The sequence below is a fragment of the Asparagus officinalis genome, chromosome 4, assembly GCF_001876935.1.
Source record: "Asparagus officinalis chromosome 4, Aspof.V1, whole genome shotgun sequence".
NCBI classification, from domain to species: domain Eukaryota; kingdom Viridiplantae; phylum Streptophyta; class Magnoliopsida; order Asparagales; family Asparagaceae; genus Asparagus; species Asparagus officinalis.
The window spans coordinates 275156-292288 of NC_033797.1; the positions used below are offsets into that span (position 1 = coordinate 275156).

At 35.2% G+C, this 17133-nt stretch overlaps 1 protein-coding gene across 2 annotated transcripts in view; it reads right to left on the reverse strand.

The window, feature by feature from the left end:
• Positions 1 to 16124, reverse strand: part of LOC109836271 (phosphoglycerate mutase-like protein 1) — a 39165-nt gene extending 23041 nt beyond the window's left edge. Inside the window, exons 1-3 of one of the 2 annotated variants that reach the window (XM_020404134.1) lie at positions 15862 to 16124; positions 4399 to 4460; positions 4185 to 4292 (exon numbers count right to left, since the gene is read on the reverse strand). In XM_020404134.1, coding sequence (XP_020259723.1) covers positions 4185 to 4292; positions 4399 to 4460; positions 15862 to 16102 — 411 coding nt within the window. In that variant the 5' untranslated portion in view covers positions 16103 to 16124. The remainder of the gene's footprint in view (positions 1 to 4184; positions 4293 to 4398; positions 4461 to 15861) is intronic. The other variant, XM_020404135.1, reaches the window with a different exon arrangement.

Sequence of the window (17133 nt, forward strand, 5' to 3'; positions counted from 1 at the left end):
GTTTGATACCCTAGCCGCCACGATATCATTGATTTTAATGCGTATTGCGTTTCTGGGGTCATGTCGGGGACATGTCGGAAAATATCGAGCACCATTTCGACGAAGAAAAATCGGCCATATTTCATAAAAATCGGTTTTAAGCTTATTAGGTTAGGTTTGAAAAACCCGACTTGACCCAATAAGCTCATTAAACGTTTTTTAGGGTTTTTTCCCCCAAAGTCGACTGTTGGCTGCTGCTTCTCCTCTCCTTGCTCCTCTCCTCAAACTCAAAGCCGACAGATGACGCTGACGACGCCGAACGACGACGCCGACTCCTTCGCCTCCAGATCTTCCGACTGCTTCGCCTTTGGATCCGCCGCCGACCGACTCCTTAAACTCAGGTATTTTTTAGTTTTTTTTCTTGTTTTCTTCTTTTTTTTTGAAAATAATTTTTTTCTTCTGTTTTTTGCACTGAGATTATCTATTGTTGTGCTTTTTATCGCCGATCATTATCTACTGTTTTTTTCATTGATTATCTATTGTTTTCCCTTCTTTTTTGCATTGAGATTATCTATTTGTTTTCCCTTCTTTTTTTTGTTTTTGCACTGAGATTATCTATGGTTGTTCTTTTTGCACTGAGATTTGCGTTTATAAGAAAGTTTTGGAGCAAATTAAGCTTTGGAAATAGGGGATTAGAGGCAAAGATAGTGATGTTATGATGCTTGCTCCTTTGTTCATATGTTTAGACAATATAATTATCAAGTATGTGAAGATTCCATGTATGATATTATATCAACCTATCCGATATGACAATCCGATATTTTTTTTATGTCCCCCGATATATTCTCGATTTCCGCTATCCGACATGAATTTTGGTCAACCGACATGAGCCCGACATCCGATATTTAAAACATTGGGTATGGGTACGAGACACAACAGAGTTGTAAAATGTTGGGTATTGGGACACAACTACATATATAGTTTGACTTAGTAATGTACATGAGATCATTTTTTTCCGCTTTATGTGTCATTAGAATTAAAATTCCGATCAAAATTTTAAGTTTCTTTTATCATATTGATTATCATAAATTGGAAACTATTTATTTTTACTAACTAGACATCTAAACGAATCTTTAACTATATAGTTTTGAACATGGGTAGAGACTGGAATGAACCCGACCCATATCTAACTAGTTTCAAAAAATGGATATGAAGTGTAAGCCATATGTCCAAGAAATGTTTGACAAGTGTTTTAAATTAACACATACATCGTATAATTGAGTACATATCGTAATAAATGCATGCATATGTTCAAGAAGTGTCCGTGAAGTTTGGGTACGGGAAAGTGTCGGGTACGTGTTAGGTAAGGGTACGACTTCATTATAGAAGTACCCTGGTAACATAGCCTACCGGTTTGGATCTTTATTTTTTACTTGGTGAGATGCACAGTGGTTAAACATCATAATTATTTGGTTTATTTCTTTAATATAACTTGGTTGTGAAATTCTATCTTCGAAAACTCTACTTGATTATGTAATATTATCGGTAAACTTTCTTAATATTTATGTTTATGTACCTTCAACTTTTATTTTATTTCATTGTAACCATAAGTAGTGTAAGCAACAAATCATTCCAAAAGATTAGTTACTCATATGGCAACCAGTTTCTTCAATGTCTCAAACCTAATAATAATAGATGGCATTAAATCTTCTATATTAACCCCTGTTGACTATAGAATAAGAAAATCTAATAAAAGTCTCTTCATAAGTTTTCAACTATCACGTTGCTCAATTCTTATTATTTTGAAATTAACTCATCAAGTCATTAAAATAGCTAATACATCCCCAATTCTTAAGTTATTTTGATATTAACTCCTCCAATCAAGAGTAATAAAAAGCAATTAGACGGAATAAGTCCCTTGAAGTGCTAATTATACCATTGATTTGAAGGACTAATTTCAAAATAACTTAAGAATTGAGTTGCCTAATAATAATTTCAATGCTTTGATAGACTAATTTGAAAGTATGAAAAACATAAGGGACTAACATAAAAAAAAATATTTTAAGTAATCAATTGTTGTTAAAAAATTAATTTAATTTCATAATTTGTTATCAATCAGTTGGTTAATATTTACATGTGCAATGCACATTATGTTTACAATACTAATGTCTTCTAAGCTTCTTTCTACTCTTTAGTTGTCATTCTAATTAGATCATTTTTCATTAATTAGTTTTGAATGGAGTGAGCTTTAATTTGATAGTTTAACTTTGACTTAATAGCTTTAATTGATAGCCAATTCTAATTTAGGATCATAATGTTAATATTGAAAAAGATTAGGGATAAAACTAAGGAAAGTTTTTCCAGAACTCCTACTTTTAAAGGAAGTATGATTTTCGAATTTCAAAAAATTAGGTTGATAGTATCTGCATGTTGGTTACTATTACTAGTAGCCTAACTCAACACACGTAGCACAATTAAAACAAAAAATTTCATCCAAGCTTTTAGATTCAGAATTTTAAATCCATAAATCCATAGTTTCCTATAAAAAGCCACAACTTCTAAACCTACTGCCTTGTAATATTCCATCTCAGCTTTTCTTACTCATAATACTTTTTTTTCGTGGTCTTATATGATGCCTTCTTAATTTTTGGTGCGAGTTCTTCCTCATTTTTACCAATACATGGATGCTTCAGAAACATCTTTCACCATTTTGCTATTTATAACTCACTGCAACATCATTTTCTTTCTACTCTTATCATTCTTATTTTACCATGTATATAACTCTACATCTTCATCCATGTCCCTAAAAGTATGTTTCGGATCTCTTTAGGTACCAATGCTTCAACACATGAGATAGTCTGTCAGTGCTATACATAATTTCAAAAAGAAGAAATTCAAGGTCACATCAGAGTTAAAAAAAAGCATTAACTAACTCGATATGTCACGTTATGTAACATAGTAACCTTAAATGCTACATAGAACTTCGAAATGGCACAACTACATTGTAAGTTTACATTATAAGAACCTCAATTTCTTTGAAGGCAACATTATTTTTGGTGAAAAGTATCCAGCTAGAAGACGACAAGTCACGACATTTTTGTCAGCACTTTACAGGATATGATATCCTCTACATCTTATTTTGGTTATCTTAATTCCCTACTGTTCGCAATCAATAATTCAATATATCACTTAAGATCCATCTTGTATTAATCTGGTCTTGGCAACCAATTCTTTGATATCACCAATCAGTTAACAATTTCTGTTAGGATTTGGTGTTCATCTCTATCAAGTCGCCCCTTTAGTTTGATAATTCAATTAAGTTGCATGCTTTATCCACTCCCCTCTTATTGGTGAGAATGGTAGAATGGAAATCTATAAAAGTGAAGCCAACTTATCGGTATTCCGAATCTCCGATGATGATAAAAGTTTTAAAATCATATTAGAGGGAGGACATGGCAGCTATCAGTCCTAGCCCTCTTCTCAAAATTATAAAATAGAATGCCGCATGAACTATGCTAATAGATTAGAAGGTCAAAGAGCATGGACAATGAACTATTAATCAGAGTTACGAAACAATTAAGCAATGGTGAAGGTGGCAAGGATATTGCTGCACTTCAATGTCCTACTTCTTGGCTCGTAGACAATATTATGTCCAAGATACTTGTTGATGATAGATTGATAACCAGTTAACTTTCACAGACAAGCAATTGAGGAGTTCATAATCTGGAAGGGAATTGGAATAAGTAGTAGCATGTTGGCTTAAAAATGCAATGCATCAAGTACATTATGGGGTGGCAATAGACTATGCAACACGACAAACATCAAAGGAGAGATGATAAGGTTAAATCAAGGAAAAACGAGCAATTGCTAGTAGGATGTGTTTACGTCCACTTCTTTGTCTTGAAACTACAGAGCTCCCAATTCTATGTATCAGTTCTTATAGATATCATATTGTTACCAAGTTTAAACTCGAACAGTCACTAGACAATCTAATTTGAACTTCCTAAATTATGTAACCAGATGTCTGTCTTAACTAACAAGATATTTGGCTACTTGCATGTTGATTGACGGCCAATGCTATTAGGTGCTTTCATAGATAAGTAAATTATCACAAGCAAAAAGCTAATGAGAAGTGGGAATGGTAAGACAGTTAAACTTGTTTAACATAAAGTTAGGTCATAGAACCATTAACTCTCAAGTCTCACCTGATTCCAACCTAGAGGTGTAAGATGAGCATCAAACAATTCAGGAGATAAGTATGCCTTATAGTCTTTTTCACCTTCCACGTTATGAATTCCTTGTGCATGCCTAACCTGCAAAATAATTTGCGGGGCAAACAAGAATAAGGATCCTTACACAAAAATATCCAAGCGCGTGAGTAAATCAGACTTGCAAGGTTACTTCTTTTCGTATACAAACCAGGTATAGAGTTTTACAGCGATGCAAAGGAAACAGACTAGAACCAGCACTAACATCCATATCTGCAATAAGAAAAGTTAAAGATGGGCATAAGCATTAATTATGGAGAATTTTAAGATTAAAAAATATTAGAATTTCAAGATTAAATGACAGACATGCTCGTATTCCCATACGATGCTCCATAGTTATCATCATCTAATCCATTTCCTATCAGAATTGGGTTGGATGCCGAGGGCAATTTCCATAAGAAATTTCAAATGAAGATTTGATTGCCATAAGATTTATTGACAAGAGAATAGCTCTGATAAACTAAGTGGACCAGTTGGAAAAGAGAAATTTACAAAAGAGGTTATGCAGTTTAACTCAAGAAGCAATTCTCCCAAAAGAATCTTCTAGACTAAAAAAATCTACAGTGAAGATGATTCATAAAGGGGGAATGATGATTTCGCATGGGAACTACAATCATCTCGAGGTATAATAAATGATAATAGACAAGAACCAAAAGAAATAGCATTACCCATCTGTCTCAAGATATGTCAGCAAATAGAGAGAAGTATGAATGTCTAAGTGTCTAACGACACCAAGTTTACAAAAAGGATAAGCACCAATAACAAAAGAGTCCAACGGATTCATTAAGTTCAACTATAATGATCTTAACAAATCAATCATGCCATCAACAACATTGAATTGAAATTCATCACAACATTATGTAGAGAAGTGAGACTATGCTACAATAACAATGCAAAACCTTTATCCAAAATCTTCGGGGTCAAGTATGTAAAGTTTTTTTCTCTATTGAGCTTTGTTAAGAGTCTCCTCTGTTGAAGTAACAATGGCACAAATATATTCAAAATCTATATTTGGTATCCTCCCTTTCAGTGAAATGTGTCATTTAATACGATGTAGAAAGAAAAAACACGTTTTGAAAACTTTTATAACCTGTTTTGACACTCAAGTGTTATAAAACTGAGATAGAAAACCTATGTTGCATTTAACATAGAAAATAACACTGAAATATGTGTTTTAGTTGTATTACATTAAGCGTCGTCTAATGCTTGTTAAATTGAGTTAAATTGGTGATCCGATTTGGATGCATAGCAGTATCTTCACTATCCAAATTAGAATCACACTGATCCAAATAAGGTCCCAATCAAATCCCCAACCCCAATTTCATACATGTGAAAAATGCTAGCAATCGCCCAGCCCCATCTCCAGCGTCTCCCTTATCTCCTCCCACTCCACCTCCTCTTACCCATTCGGTGAGGAGGAAGACCACTCCATTTCTTCCACCTCTCGCTCCTTCGACGAAGACGACTCCACTCACTAAAGAGAAGGCTTTTCTCGTCCTCTATCTCCACTGAAGACAAGGTCTCTCTAGGCCCTACCCAGCTCCCCCATCTCCGCTCGCCAAGAAAGAAAATCCTAACTTCATCTTCACTTCCGGCACTTCTCCTTCTAAACCCAACCCCTTTCGTCAAAAGGTTCTAAATCGTAACTCCTCTTCCGACCCTCCCCCATGTTTGAAAATTTTATTAATTCGAATAATTAAAGTCATTATGGATAGCTTGTATTTATAAAAATCTATTAGCAAACAAAATAACCTACATTACGCATTAAGTTTTTTTAATTAACCCTTAACAAGAGGCAGAATGTTACTTTATGCATTATTGTTTTTTTCAACATTGATTTAATATATAAACCTTGTATTTTGTTATATAGTCAATGGAAGATGGTTGTTGTATGAAACTTCTACTATTTAACTAGAAGTTTATTCTTCAACTTCACGCTGAGCTATTATAATTGAAGCATTTTCTTTAATATGAATCCTTCCTCGGTTCTCCCGCTTGTCGTCAAAGGTACCCAGAACCGCTATGAATTCATATGATTAGGTTGAAGAATCAGATTGACCGACCTGACATCATTGTGCAAATTTTATTCAGTGACTGATTCCAACCGTTTCAAGGAGATTAATAGGTTTTAATCGGTTTCAGAGGAAAGTTTGAGTTTCTTTATTGTCTTTTATTTATTAATTAATTATTTCATTAGTCTCATACAGGGTAGATGAAAGTCCTGCCCGCACCATCTCCTGGTGTGGACCTTCAGAGTTAGAGAGCATAGACCAAAAAATAAAATATCCACTCTCTTACAAGCTCTTTCTCTCCCTCTCTCGTTCACCATTAAATTTTCTACTACTTCCGCACCCACACCCACATGCCCCTCTTTTTCATCATTCTTTTGAGCAAGAGATGAGGATTATCTGAGCAAATGCTTTCAGGCGAGACACTATTTTTGTAGGCCACTGATTAGGCTCAAATGTTAGTATCTCAATTTTGATGTAATTTACACAACAGAAGGTTTTCCCCCCCTCCATGCTCAAGACTCTAAAATTAAGGAGAACCAACATGTGTTTTATGTGAAACCTGATCGGAGAAGCAACTAGGTTTTCAATTCACCACATCTAACCCAATTCATCGGGCCAAGTAAGTACGTTCCTGCGTTTGATTGATAGCTAAGATCATAAAATTCCCAAAGATAACATAGGTCATAGCAAAGCATCTCAATGCAATGGTTGATCATTCTACTAAGTGTTGGACTTTTAACCGTGATTAATTCAAAGAGAATAATCTCAAGAACGCGGAAGCATACCTGGATCCATCTGAATTTGCACGGATCTTAATCTTGGGTATGAGATCTTCTAATCTAGAGGGTTTCTCTTGAGTTTCTCTCTTAGATGGGGGTGAAGAGAATGAGAACCTTAACCCTTAGATTAGGGACCATAACCCCTATATATAGACTTGTAGTTTTCTAATTTAGTCCCTCATTAAATTAGAATTATAATTTGGTATCTGTATAATTAACCCATAACATATTTAAATACACATTGACCCAATTACCTGATTGATCACTTTATACGGATCAACTGCAAAGATAGCAACACACATTGATGTAACATATATGCCCACAAATAATTTAATTAGATTTAAATTCAACAATCTCCCACTTGGACACCAAATGTTTCCTTAAAGTGTGTATAACCGTATGAGCTCAAAAGTAGCTATCACTGATAAGAGTATTTTCAAACAATCTTGTCCATTGAGTATATCAATATAGGATCAAAGCGGCCTTCGTCACATTTATCGTAACTAAACCCATCAATGGTCACATATACCAATATAATCAAACGACATACTGACATAGATCAATCATGGATGTGCAGCATGAAAAATTACATGCAATGTGATCAGTACATGTCTATATTTAATCGCTCCTACCTTAAACTTTAATGAGGTTAACCTCAAACATAATGTAATAGAGTGTATGAACTGAATACTTTATTCTAATTAGACAATACAACCTAACATAAAGCACCACAAATTTCAAACTCCCACTAAGTCATGATATCCTCAAATAATACCACACCCATATGAGCAGTGTGCTCATGAAAGACCTTGGGTGATAATCCTTTAGTAAGAGGATCTGCTATCATGAAGTTTGTTCCAATGTGCTCTATGAATATCTGTCCATTCTGTATCATTTCTTTCACAACCAGGAACTTAATGTTAATATGTTTTAACTTAGTTGAGCTCCTATTATTATTGGAATACATAACTGCTGATTTATTATCACAAAATAACTTTAGTGGTCTTATAATATTTTTCAGAATGCGCAATCCAGTGATAAAATTTTATAGTCATATTTCCTGATTGGATGCCTCATAGTAAGCTACAAACTCTGATGTCATAGTAGAGGAAGCTACAAGTGTCAATTTGACACTTTTTCATGATATAGCTTCTCCTGCTAACATATAAATATAGCCTGATGTAGACTTTCTGCTATCTTAACATCCAGCAAAATTAGAATCAGAGTACCCAATGACCTCCAACTGTTCTGATTTTCTGTATGTGAGCATATAATCTTTTATTTTCTGAAAATACCTCATAACCATTTTTACTGCTATCTAATGATCCGTACCAAGATTGCTTAAGTATCTGCTTAACATCCCAACTATGTATACAATATCCGGACACGTACATATCTGAGCATACATTAGACTTCCTATAGCCGAAGCATAAGAAATCTTCTACATTTCCTGAATTTTAAGATTACATTTAGGGTACTGATTGAGACTGAACTTGTCTTCATTAGCAACAGAGTGTCTCCTAGTCTGTAATCTTGCATGCCAAATCTTTTGAGTACTTTATCGATATAGTTCTTTTATGATAATCCAAGTATACCTCGAGAACGATCTCAATGTATCTGGATTCCTAATATAAAAAACGGGTCCCCAAGATCTTTCACCTCAAAATTCGTTGATAGAAATCTCTTGATTTCGTGCAACATGTCTATATTATTAGTAGCAAGCAATATGTCATCGACATACAGAATCAGAAAAATATACTTACTCTCACTGAACTTGTGATTTACACAGTCATCAACAATATTCATCTCAAAACCAAACGAGATAATTATTTGTTAAAACTTGTAATACCATTGATGATGAGCTTGCTTGAGTCCATAGATGGATTTTCTTAATTTGCAAATCATATTCTTCGGGTCTCCTGTCACATTTTTCTGGTTGCACCATATAAATCATCTCATCAATGTCGCTATTGAGAAATGCAGTTTTAACATCATTCTGATGTAACTCAAAATCAAAATGAGCAACAAGTACCATGATTATTCTGAAAGAGTCTTTCGATAAAACCGGAGAGAAAATCTCTGTATAATCAATTTTTTCCTTTTGAGTAAAGCCTTTAGCTACAAGACGTGCATTATACCTTTCCACATTATCATTTACGTCCCGCTTGATTTTAAATATCCATTTACAACCAATTGGTTTTGCACCTTCTGACAATGGGACAAGTTCCCAAACTTTATTGTCTTGCATATACTTGTACTCTTCATTCATGGCATCAATCTATTTTTGAGAGTTAAAACTTTTCATAGCCTGAAGGAAGTTGATTGGATCATCTTTCAACATTCTATTATTTTCCTCATGTTATTGGAGAAATACAATATAATCATCCGGAATAGCATTTCTCCTTTCTCTCGTGGATCTCCTTAATAACACTGGTTCTTGAGATTATTGAGTTTATTTTTCTACAACAGGGAGTTGTTCAACATTGTCTTCTTGAGGTTTCGGATTTACTTCTTGATCAATAACATGTATAGAAACCTAAATATTGACAAAAGTAACTGTATGGATTGGGTCTGAAACTAATTTTTTCTCAAAAGCAATGTCTCTAACCTTATTTCTCTTATTTCTCCCTCTAAACTTAACATCCTCAAATAATATTGTTATTCCCATCTCGAAAATATTCCTGTGTGGGATCATAAAATTTATAGCCCCTAGAACATTCAGAATACCCAATAAAGTAGTTGCTAACTGTTTTGGAGTCCAATTTTTTTTTTTCATTCGGTCTATAAGGCCTTACCTCAGCTAGACATTCCCAAATATGTAAGTGCTTTAAATTGGGCTTTCGACCAGTCCAAATCTCATAAGGTGTTTTAGTAACTGCTTTACTCGGTACTCTGTTCAGAATGTAAACTGATGTCTTTAATGCTTCTCCCCAGAGTGACTCTGGTAAAGAAGAATGAGCAATCATACTTCTTACCATATCGTCTTTAATGCTTCTCCCCAGAGTGACTCTGGTAAAGAAGAATGAGCAATCATACTTCTTACCATATCCTTAAGAGTCCTATTTCGTCTTTCAGCTATATCATTCATGCTAGGTGACCCTGACATAGTGTACTGTGGGATGATACCGTATTCCTCTAGGTATTTAGCAAATAATCCTAAACGTTGTTTATCTGAACCATCATATTTGTCATAGTACTCTCTATCACGATCAGATCTAACGGTTTTAATCTTTTTGTTGAGTTGATTCTCAACTTCAGCTTTATAAGCTTTGAACACGTTCAGAGACTCAGATTTTTAATGAATGAGATATAGGTACTCATAACGTGAGTAATCGTCTATGAATGATATAAAATATTATTGACTATTCCAAGATATCGTAGGAAATGACCCACAAATATATGTATGTATCAATTCTAAGACATTTAAAAATCTTTTGGTACCTAATCTCTTAATTTTGGTTTGTTTTTCCTTGATACATTCAACACAAATGTTAAAATCTGAAAAATCAAGGGAATCTAAAATGCCATCAGACATAAGACGTTTAACTTTACCTTTTAAGATATGACTCAAGCGCTTATGTTATAATATCGTTGAATTTTTCTTATTTAATTTACACTTAGTACCACGTGATTCCACATGTAAGGATTCATTATAAAAAGCAATTATGTCAAGCATATATAGGTTGTCATAAATACTTAAGTAATCAGTTTCCACAACATTTGAATGTAAAGATAAACTAAATTGAATGTTTCCAAATAAACAATAATAACCTGATTTGTTCAATACAAAAATAGAAACCAAATTCCGTCAAAAACGATACTACAAAAGTATCTTTTAAATCCAAATATGAACCAGTTCCTAATAACAACCTAAAGTGTCCAATTGCTTCTGCATCTACCGATTGTCCGCCGCCTACAAAGATGTGTCTTTCAATATTACTTAGCTTTCGGTAGCTTAGACAACCCTGTATAGAAATACTTATGTGAGTAATAGCACCAGAGTCTAACCACCAAATGTTTCTAGATACTGAAACTAAATTAACCTCAGAACAGATCAAAATAAGGAACATACCCTTATTAGCATGCGAAGCGTGATATTTGGTATAATCCTTCTTTACGTATCCATGCTTGTTACAAAAGAAACAATCCTGATTATTCTTATGTTGTTTTTTCTGAACTGGATCCTTAACAGCTTCATTATCATTTTTTTTTTCTTGCTCTTATCCTTCGAGGTATAAGTCAAATGAGCACTTTCAGTCTTATCTTGCTTTAACCTGTCTTCTTCTTGCACACAGTACGAAATGAGCTTATTTAGAGTCTATTTCTCTTTTTGACAGTTATAACTGACTAAACTGTGCAAAAAGAAAAAACAAAACCAGATGCATCAATAAACTCATCATAAAGATCGAGTTTAAGTGTCTTAAGTTTTGAAGCAATATTAGATATTTCCATAATGTACTCCCTGATATTTTCTTTACCCTTATACTTTATCAAAATCAAACGAGCTAAAAGCGTGCTTGTGTCTACCATATCGTTTTTCGTAAAATGCTTTTCAATTTTAGTAAGGAAATCTTTAGCCTTAGTAATCCCTTCAGATTATATGTCCCTGAAGGCTTCCGGAACGTCGCACTTAATAATCATTAGACTCATGCGATTTGAACACTCTCACTTTTCATACTCCTTTGCATCAGGAGCAAGGTTTTAAATATCGGTTATCGGGAATTTATCGGACGACCAAAATTCTTATCGGATAGCGGAAATCGGGGATATATCGGGGATAAGTAGTATTTATCGGAGTGATATACTAGATGGTGTATATATATAATATAATAACTAAAAAATGTAATCTAACCATGCTTAATGAAATATAAACATACCAAATGAAACCATTCGATTGCATAGTCTTACTTATCGGCCGATAATCCCGATAAAAAAACCTTACTTATCGGCCGATAAGTACCGATAACTCCGATAACTCCCCGATAACTTGTCAAAAACGATAACCGATTAAAAATCCAAGTTATCCTATCGGAGAGCTCCCAAATCCGATAACTCGACCGATAATATCGGTTATCGGCCGATATTTAAAACAGTGATCAGGAGTGCTATCCGTATTGAGAGGGTGGGGTTGTTCAGTCCTTAATATAATGTCTAGATCCATGCAGCTAAGAATAATTAAAATGTTCTCTTTTCAAACCTTAAAATTTGTCTCATTAAGCATGAGAATTGAATTGATGTTAGCAAAAATTATTGCAGCAAATGCATGAGCTAAAATAAATAAAAGATTTTCACATCATTAACGATAATTAGTAATCAATAAAATTCAGATAATGATAAATCTCATCTCAAGATATTTGGCACAACATTAATATCAAGTCTTTGGATAATAATATTAATTACAAGTGATATCTTGTTGCAATGATCGAAAACTGACATTAACTCATGTCAAATAATGAAACTATCTTTAGATCGATTCATTATTCACATGTAAATCTTATAATTGTCACATGTTTATCATCGCAGATGTGTATGCATTCTAAATAAATATTAACCTTTTTTTGGATCGATTAAATATTTACACGAAAACATACATACAACCATCTAACATTCCTCATGAACAATTTACACAAAAGATGTTACTTTTATAACTTCTTGTTTTAATTAATTATTTGGAATGAGAGACAAACTTAATACCTTAGTGTCATATGATTTGAATTAAATAATTAATTAACTACCGAATTTTAATTCAAATTAAACAATTTAATTTAAATTAAACCAAAAAACTAAAATTAATTAGGGAAAATATAACTCAGTTACACTTCCCTATTTAATTATAAAGGCCAATAATTGTAAAGGCCTTCAACTTAATTAAATTCTTTGAGCAATTCAAATAATTAATAACTTAATTATTAAAGGCCTATAACTTAATAACTTAAGTGGGCTCTAGCCTAAAGGAAAAAATCCCTTTATTTTCTTCTCAACCGCAAGCCAATCCAAAGCTTGCCCAAAGTCGAAACTCAAATTCGCTTGAAGCTTTCGACGAAGCTCGCCTAAAATTTCGAAATGAGCCGACGAAGCTCAAGCTCACCTTCGAAAGCTCGCCTGTAATGAGCATCGACCTCGCTTGATTCGAGCCGAAGCTCACCTAAAGTTCGAGACCGAGCTCGCCTGTAATCGAGCTCGAAGTTTGCCTGAGCAGAGTGTCGAGCTCGCCTTCAATTGGGGCTCGAGCTCGCCTGAGTCACAAGCTCGCCTGAAGAGAAGATCCATCTCGCCTGCAGAAGTTGCTGACGAGGGTTCGTCTGAATGATCTTCGAGCTCGTCTGGAGGGCTCGCCTGCGATTGAGGTAATCGTCGCTGCCCTAACTCCCTTCACCCCTTAGGGTTTCATAATTGAACCGTCGCCGTCGCTTGGGCTGCTGCAACCTAGGGTATCGAAAACCTTAGGTTCCTGACCGCTGATGGTCGCCACCACCGTCGTTTAAGCTCCTGCACCGTAGGGTTAAAACCCTAGGGTTCCTGATTACCACCGCCGCTGTCTTCATTTGACAGCGGGGCTGCCAGCGAACATCGCCGGTGAGGAGCTAAGAGAACGACGGCCAAAAGCAATTTTCTTTTGCTGTCAATTTTGAACTTGAATTCATGAATGTTTTGTAATTGATCTTAATACATGAAAGTATCCAAATCAAACAAAACAACATAATTGAACATAAAAATTACATGATACTGTTCATGCAATCAATAGACCAAGATCGACAGAAAAAAACAAGAAAGCAAAATAAATAAAAAATTCTACTGTTCATACGAGTAACAGTCCTCAAAAACACAGATTAAGATCAAACAATCATAATTTTAATCTTAAACTCTAAGAACAAATCACGGTGGCTCAGATACCACTTGTTGGACTTTTAACCGTGATTAATTCAAAGAGAAATACTATCAAGAACGCAGAAGCATACCTGAATCCATCTGAATTTGCACGGATCTTAATCTTGGGTTTAAGATCTTCTAATATAGAGGTGTCTCTCTTGAGTTTCTCTCTTAGATGGAGGTGAAGAGAATGAGAATCTTAACCCTTAAATTAAGGACCATAATCCCTATATATAGACTTGTAGTTTTCTAATTTATCCCCTTATTAAATTAGAATTGCAATCTGGTATCTGCGCAATTAGCCCATGACATATTTAATACTCATTTACCCAATTACCTGATTGATCACTTTATACGGGTCAACTGCAATGACAGCAACACACTGATGTAACATATGTGACTATAAATAGATTTAATTAGATTTAAATCCAACACTAAGATCTAACGGGTACAACTACTACAACATATATGGATTTATTGACGATAGATCTTGAATACACTAAGAGCATTGTGAATCAAAACCATGTCCTGTCCTGGTGAAAAGATCGCCTGAGCAGAGTGTCGAGCTCGCCTACAATTGGGGCTCGAGCTCGCCTGAGTCACAAGCTCGCCTGAAGAGAAGATCCATCTCGCCTGCAGAAGTTGCTGACGAGGGTTCGTCTGAATGATCTTCGAGCTCGTCTGGAGGGCTCGCCTGCGATTGAGGTAATCGTCGCTGCCCTAACTCCCTTCACCCCTTAGGGTTTCATAATTGAACCGTCGCCGTCGCTTGGGCTGCTGCAACCTAGGGTATCGAAAACCTTAGGTTCCTGACCGCTGATGGTCGCCACCACCGTCGTTTAAGCTCCTGCACCGTAGGGTTAAAACCCTAGGGTTCCTGATTACCACCGCCGCTGTCTTCATTTGACAGCGGGGCTGCCAGCGAACATCGCCGGTGAGGAGCTAAGAGAACGACGGCCAAAAGCAATTTTCTTTTGCTGTCAATTTTGAACTTGAATTCATGAATGTTTTGTAATTGATCTTAATACATGAAAGTATCCAAATCAAACAAAACAACATAATTGAACATAAAAATTACATGATACTGTTCATGCAATCAATAGACCAAGATCGACAGAAAAAAACAAGAAAGCAAAATAAATAAAAAATTCTACTGTTCATACGAGTAACAGTCCTCAAAAACACAGATTAAGATCAAACAATCATAATTTTAATCTTAAACTCTAAGAACAAATCACGGTGGCTCAGATACCACTTGTTGGACTTTTAACCGTGATTAATTCAAAGAGAAATACTATCAAGAACGCAGAAGCATACCTGAATCCATCTGAATTTGCACGGATCTTAATCTTGGGTTTAAGATCTTCTAATATAGAGGTGTCTCTCTTGAGTTTCTCTCTTAGATGGAGGTGAAGAGAATGAGAATCTTAACCCTTAAATTAAGGACCATAATCCCTATATATAGACTTGTAGTTTTCTAATTTATCCCCTTATTAAATTAGAATTGCAATCTGGTATCTGCGCAATTAGCCCATGACATATTTAATACTCATTTACCCAATTACCTGATTGATCACTTTATACGGGTCAACTGCAATGACAGCAACACACTGATGTAACATATGTGACTATAAATAGATTTAATTAGATTTAAATCCAACACTAAGATCTAACGGGTACAACTACTACAACATATATGGATTTATTGACGATAGATCTTGAATACACTAAGAGCATTGTGAATCAAAACCATGTCCTGTCCTGGTGAAAAGATCCATGTCCTAATCAAGGACAAAAAGCATATAAATCCTGTTGGATTTTATTCACTTTTGCTCCCAGAAGACACTAATCTTTTGTTTTTAGAATGCGAATTCCAACCGATCAAAATAAAGAGCATAAACAACAAGGGAAAGGAAAGGAAAGGAAAGTTGAAGGGTAAGAAATGGGAGTTACCTGATGAAAAAGCGGCGGCGGAGCAGGAACAGCGGAAGGTGGTTGCAGAAGAAAGCAGCGAGTAGCCCTTTTCCGCGCGACGACGACGAGGAGGAGGAGGAGGAGGAGGAGATAAGGCGCTGAGGTTTCTGTTCCTCTTTATATTAGTATCGCTATTAAAGAGAGTATGTGGGAATAGGATCGAGGAGAAATGAGTGATGAGGGGAGTTGGAGGAGGGATTGAAAAAAAAGAAATGCTCATGGTACAGCCACCCCACCCAACGCGATTCGTTTACCGTCTTTTTCTTTTCTTTTCTTTTCCCATTTTTTCCAATTTTTTCCCCTTTTCTTATAGATTATTTAGACATTAGTCCCTCACTTGTTCAATTATTTAACACTTGCCCCTCAAACCTTTGAAACTGATCATAAATCCCTCAAATCCTATGGAGTCTTGTTGCAACATGGTCTCCAAATCACCTAAATATCCGTCGGTCTATGCTCCTCCAAAACCCCTTTTGTTCATAAAAACACAAGCTAAGAAGTATTTTGTTCATTGATGAGCGTCGATTGATCGGAAAATTCATATTTACCTTGGATGGTGTTGTAGTTTTTGATTGTTGTCTTCTGAAAATTCAAAAAGAAGACAACGAGCACAATCATCTATGTAGTCATAGTTTTAGGTTGTGCCTTCTGTAAAAGATGATGCGGAGTGGTGAGCAATCTCCTAAGAGATTTTCCATTGAATGAGCTACATGGAGAAGCTATCACTATTTACCATGATACCCAAACAATGAGTGTTTTGGCGATCTAACTCGTTATTCAATTAAAAAAAGCATTTATTCATGCTTGAAGCATGATTATTTGAAGGAGTAGTCCGAATAACGCTCTAAAGCCTCACGAAACACCCCAAAATTTAGAGAGAATGCTTCCAAATTAGTTATTTGCCATTTACAGCCAACTTGCCCCTCCATCTCAAATGGCAGTTTTCTCTATCGAAGATATTTTTAATATGGAATCTGATGAGCAAAAGTTGAAGTTTAGGGAGATTTTGGAGACATCCAAAGTTCAAGAGGGTTTGTGACATAAAATAAGTGCAGAGGGCTTATGTGAAAAGCCCCCAAATCTTGTGAAGTTAACCTAATAAAAAACATTGCAAATGAGTACCCTAAATCTTGATTTAGTATATGCTCTAAAGTGGGGTTAGGTGTTCGGTTGGTCGGCTCGGTTTTGTGCAAAAGTAAACATACTGAAACCGCATCCAATGATTATTGCAACCAAACCTCATCGATGAAA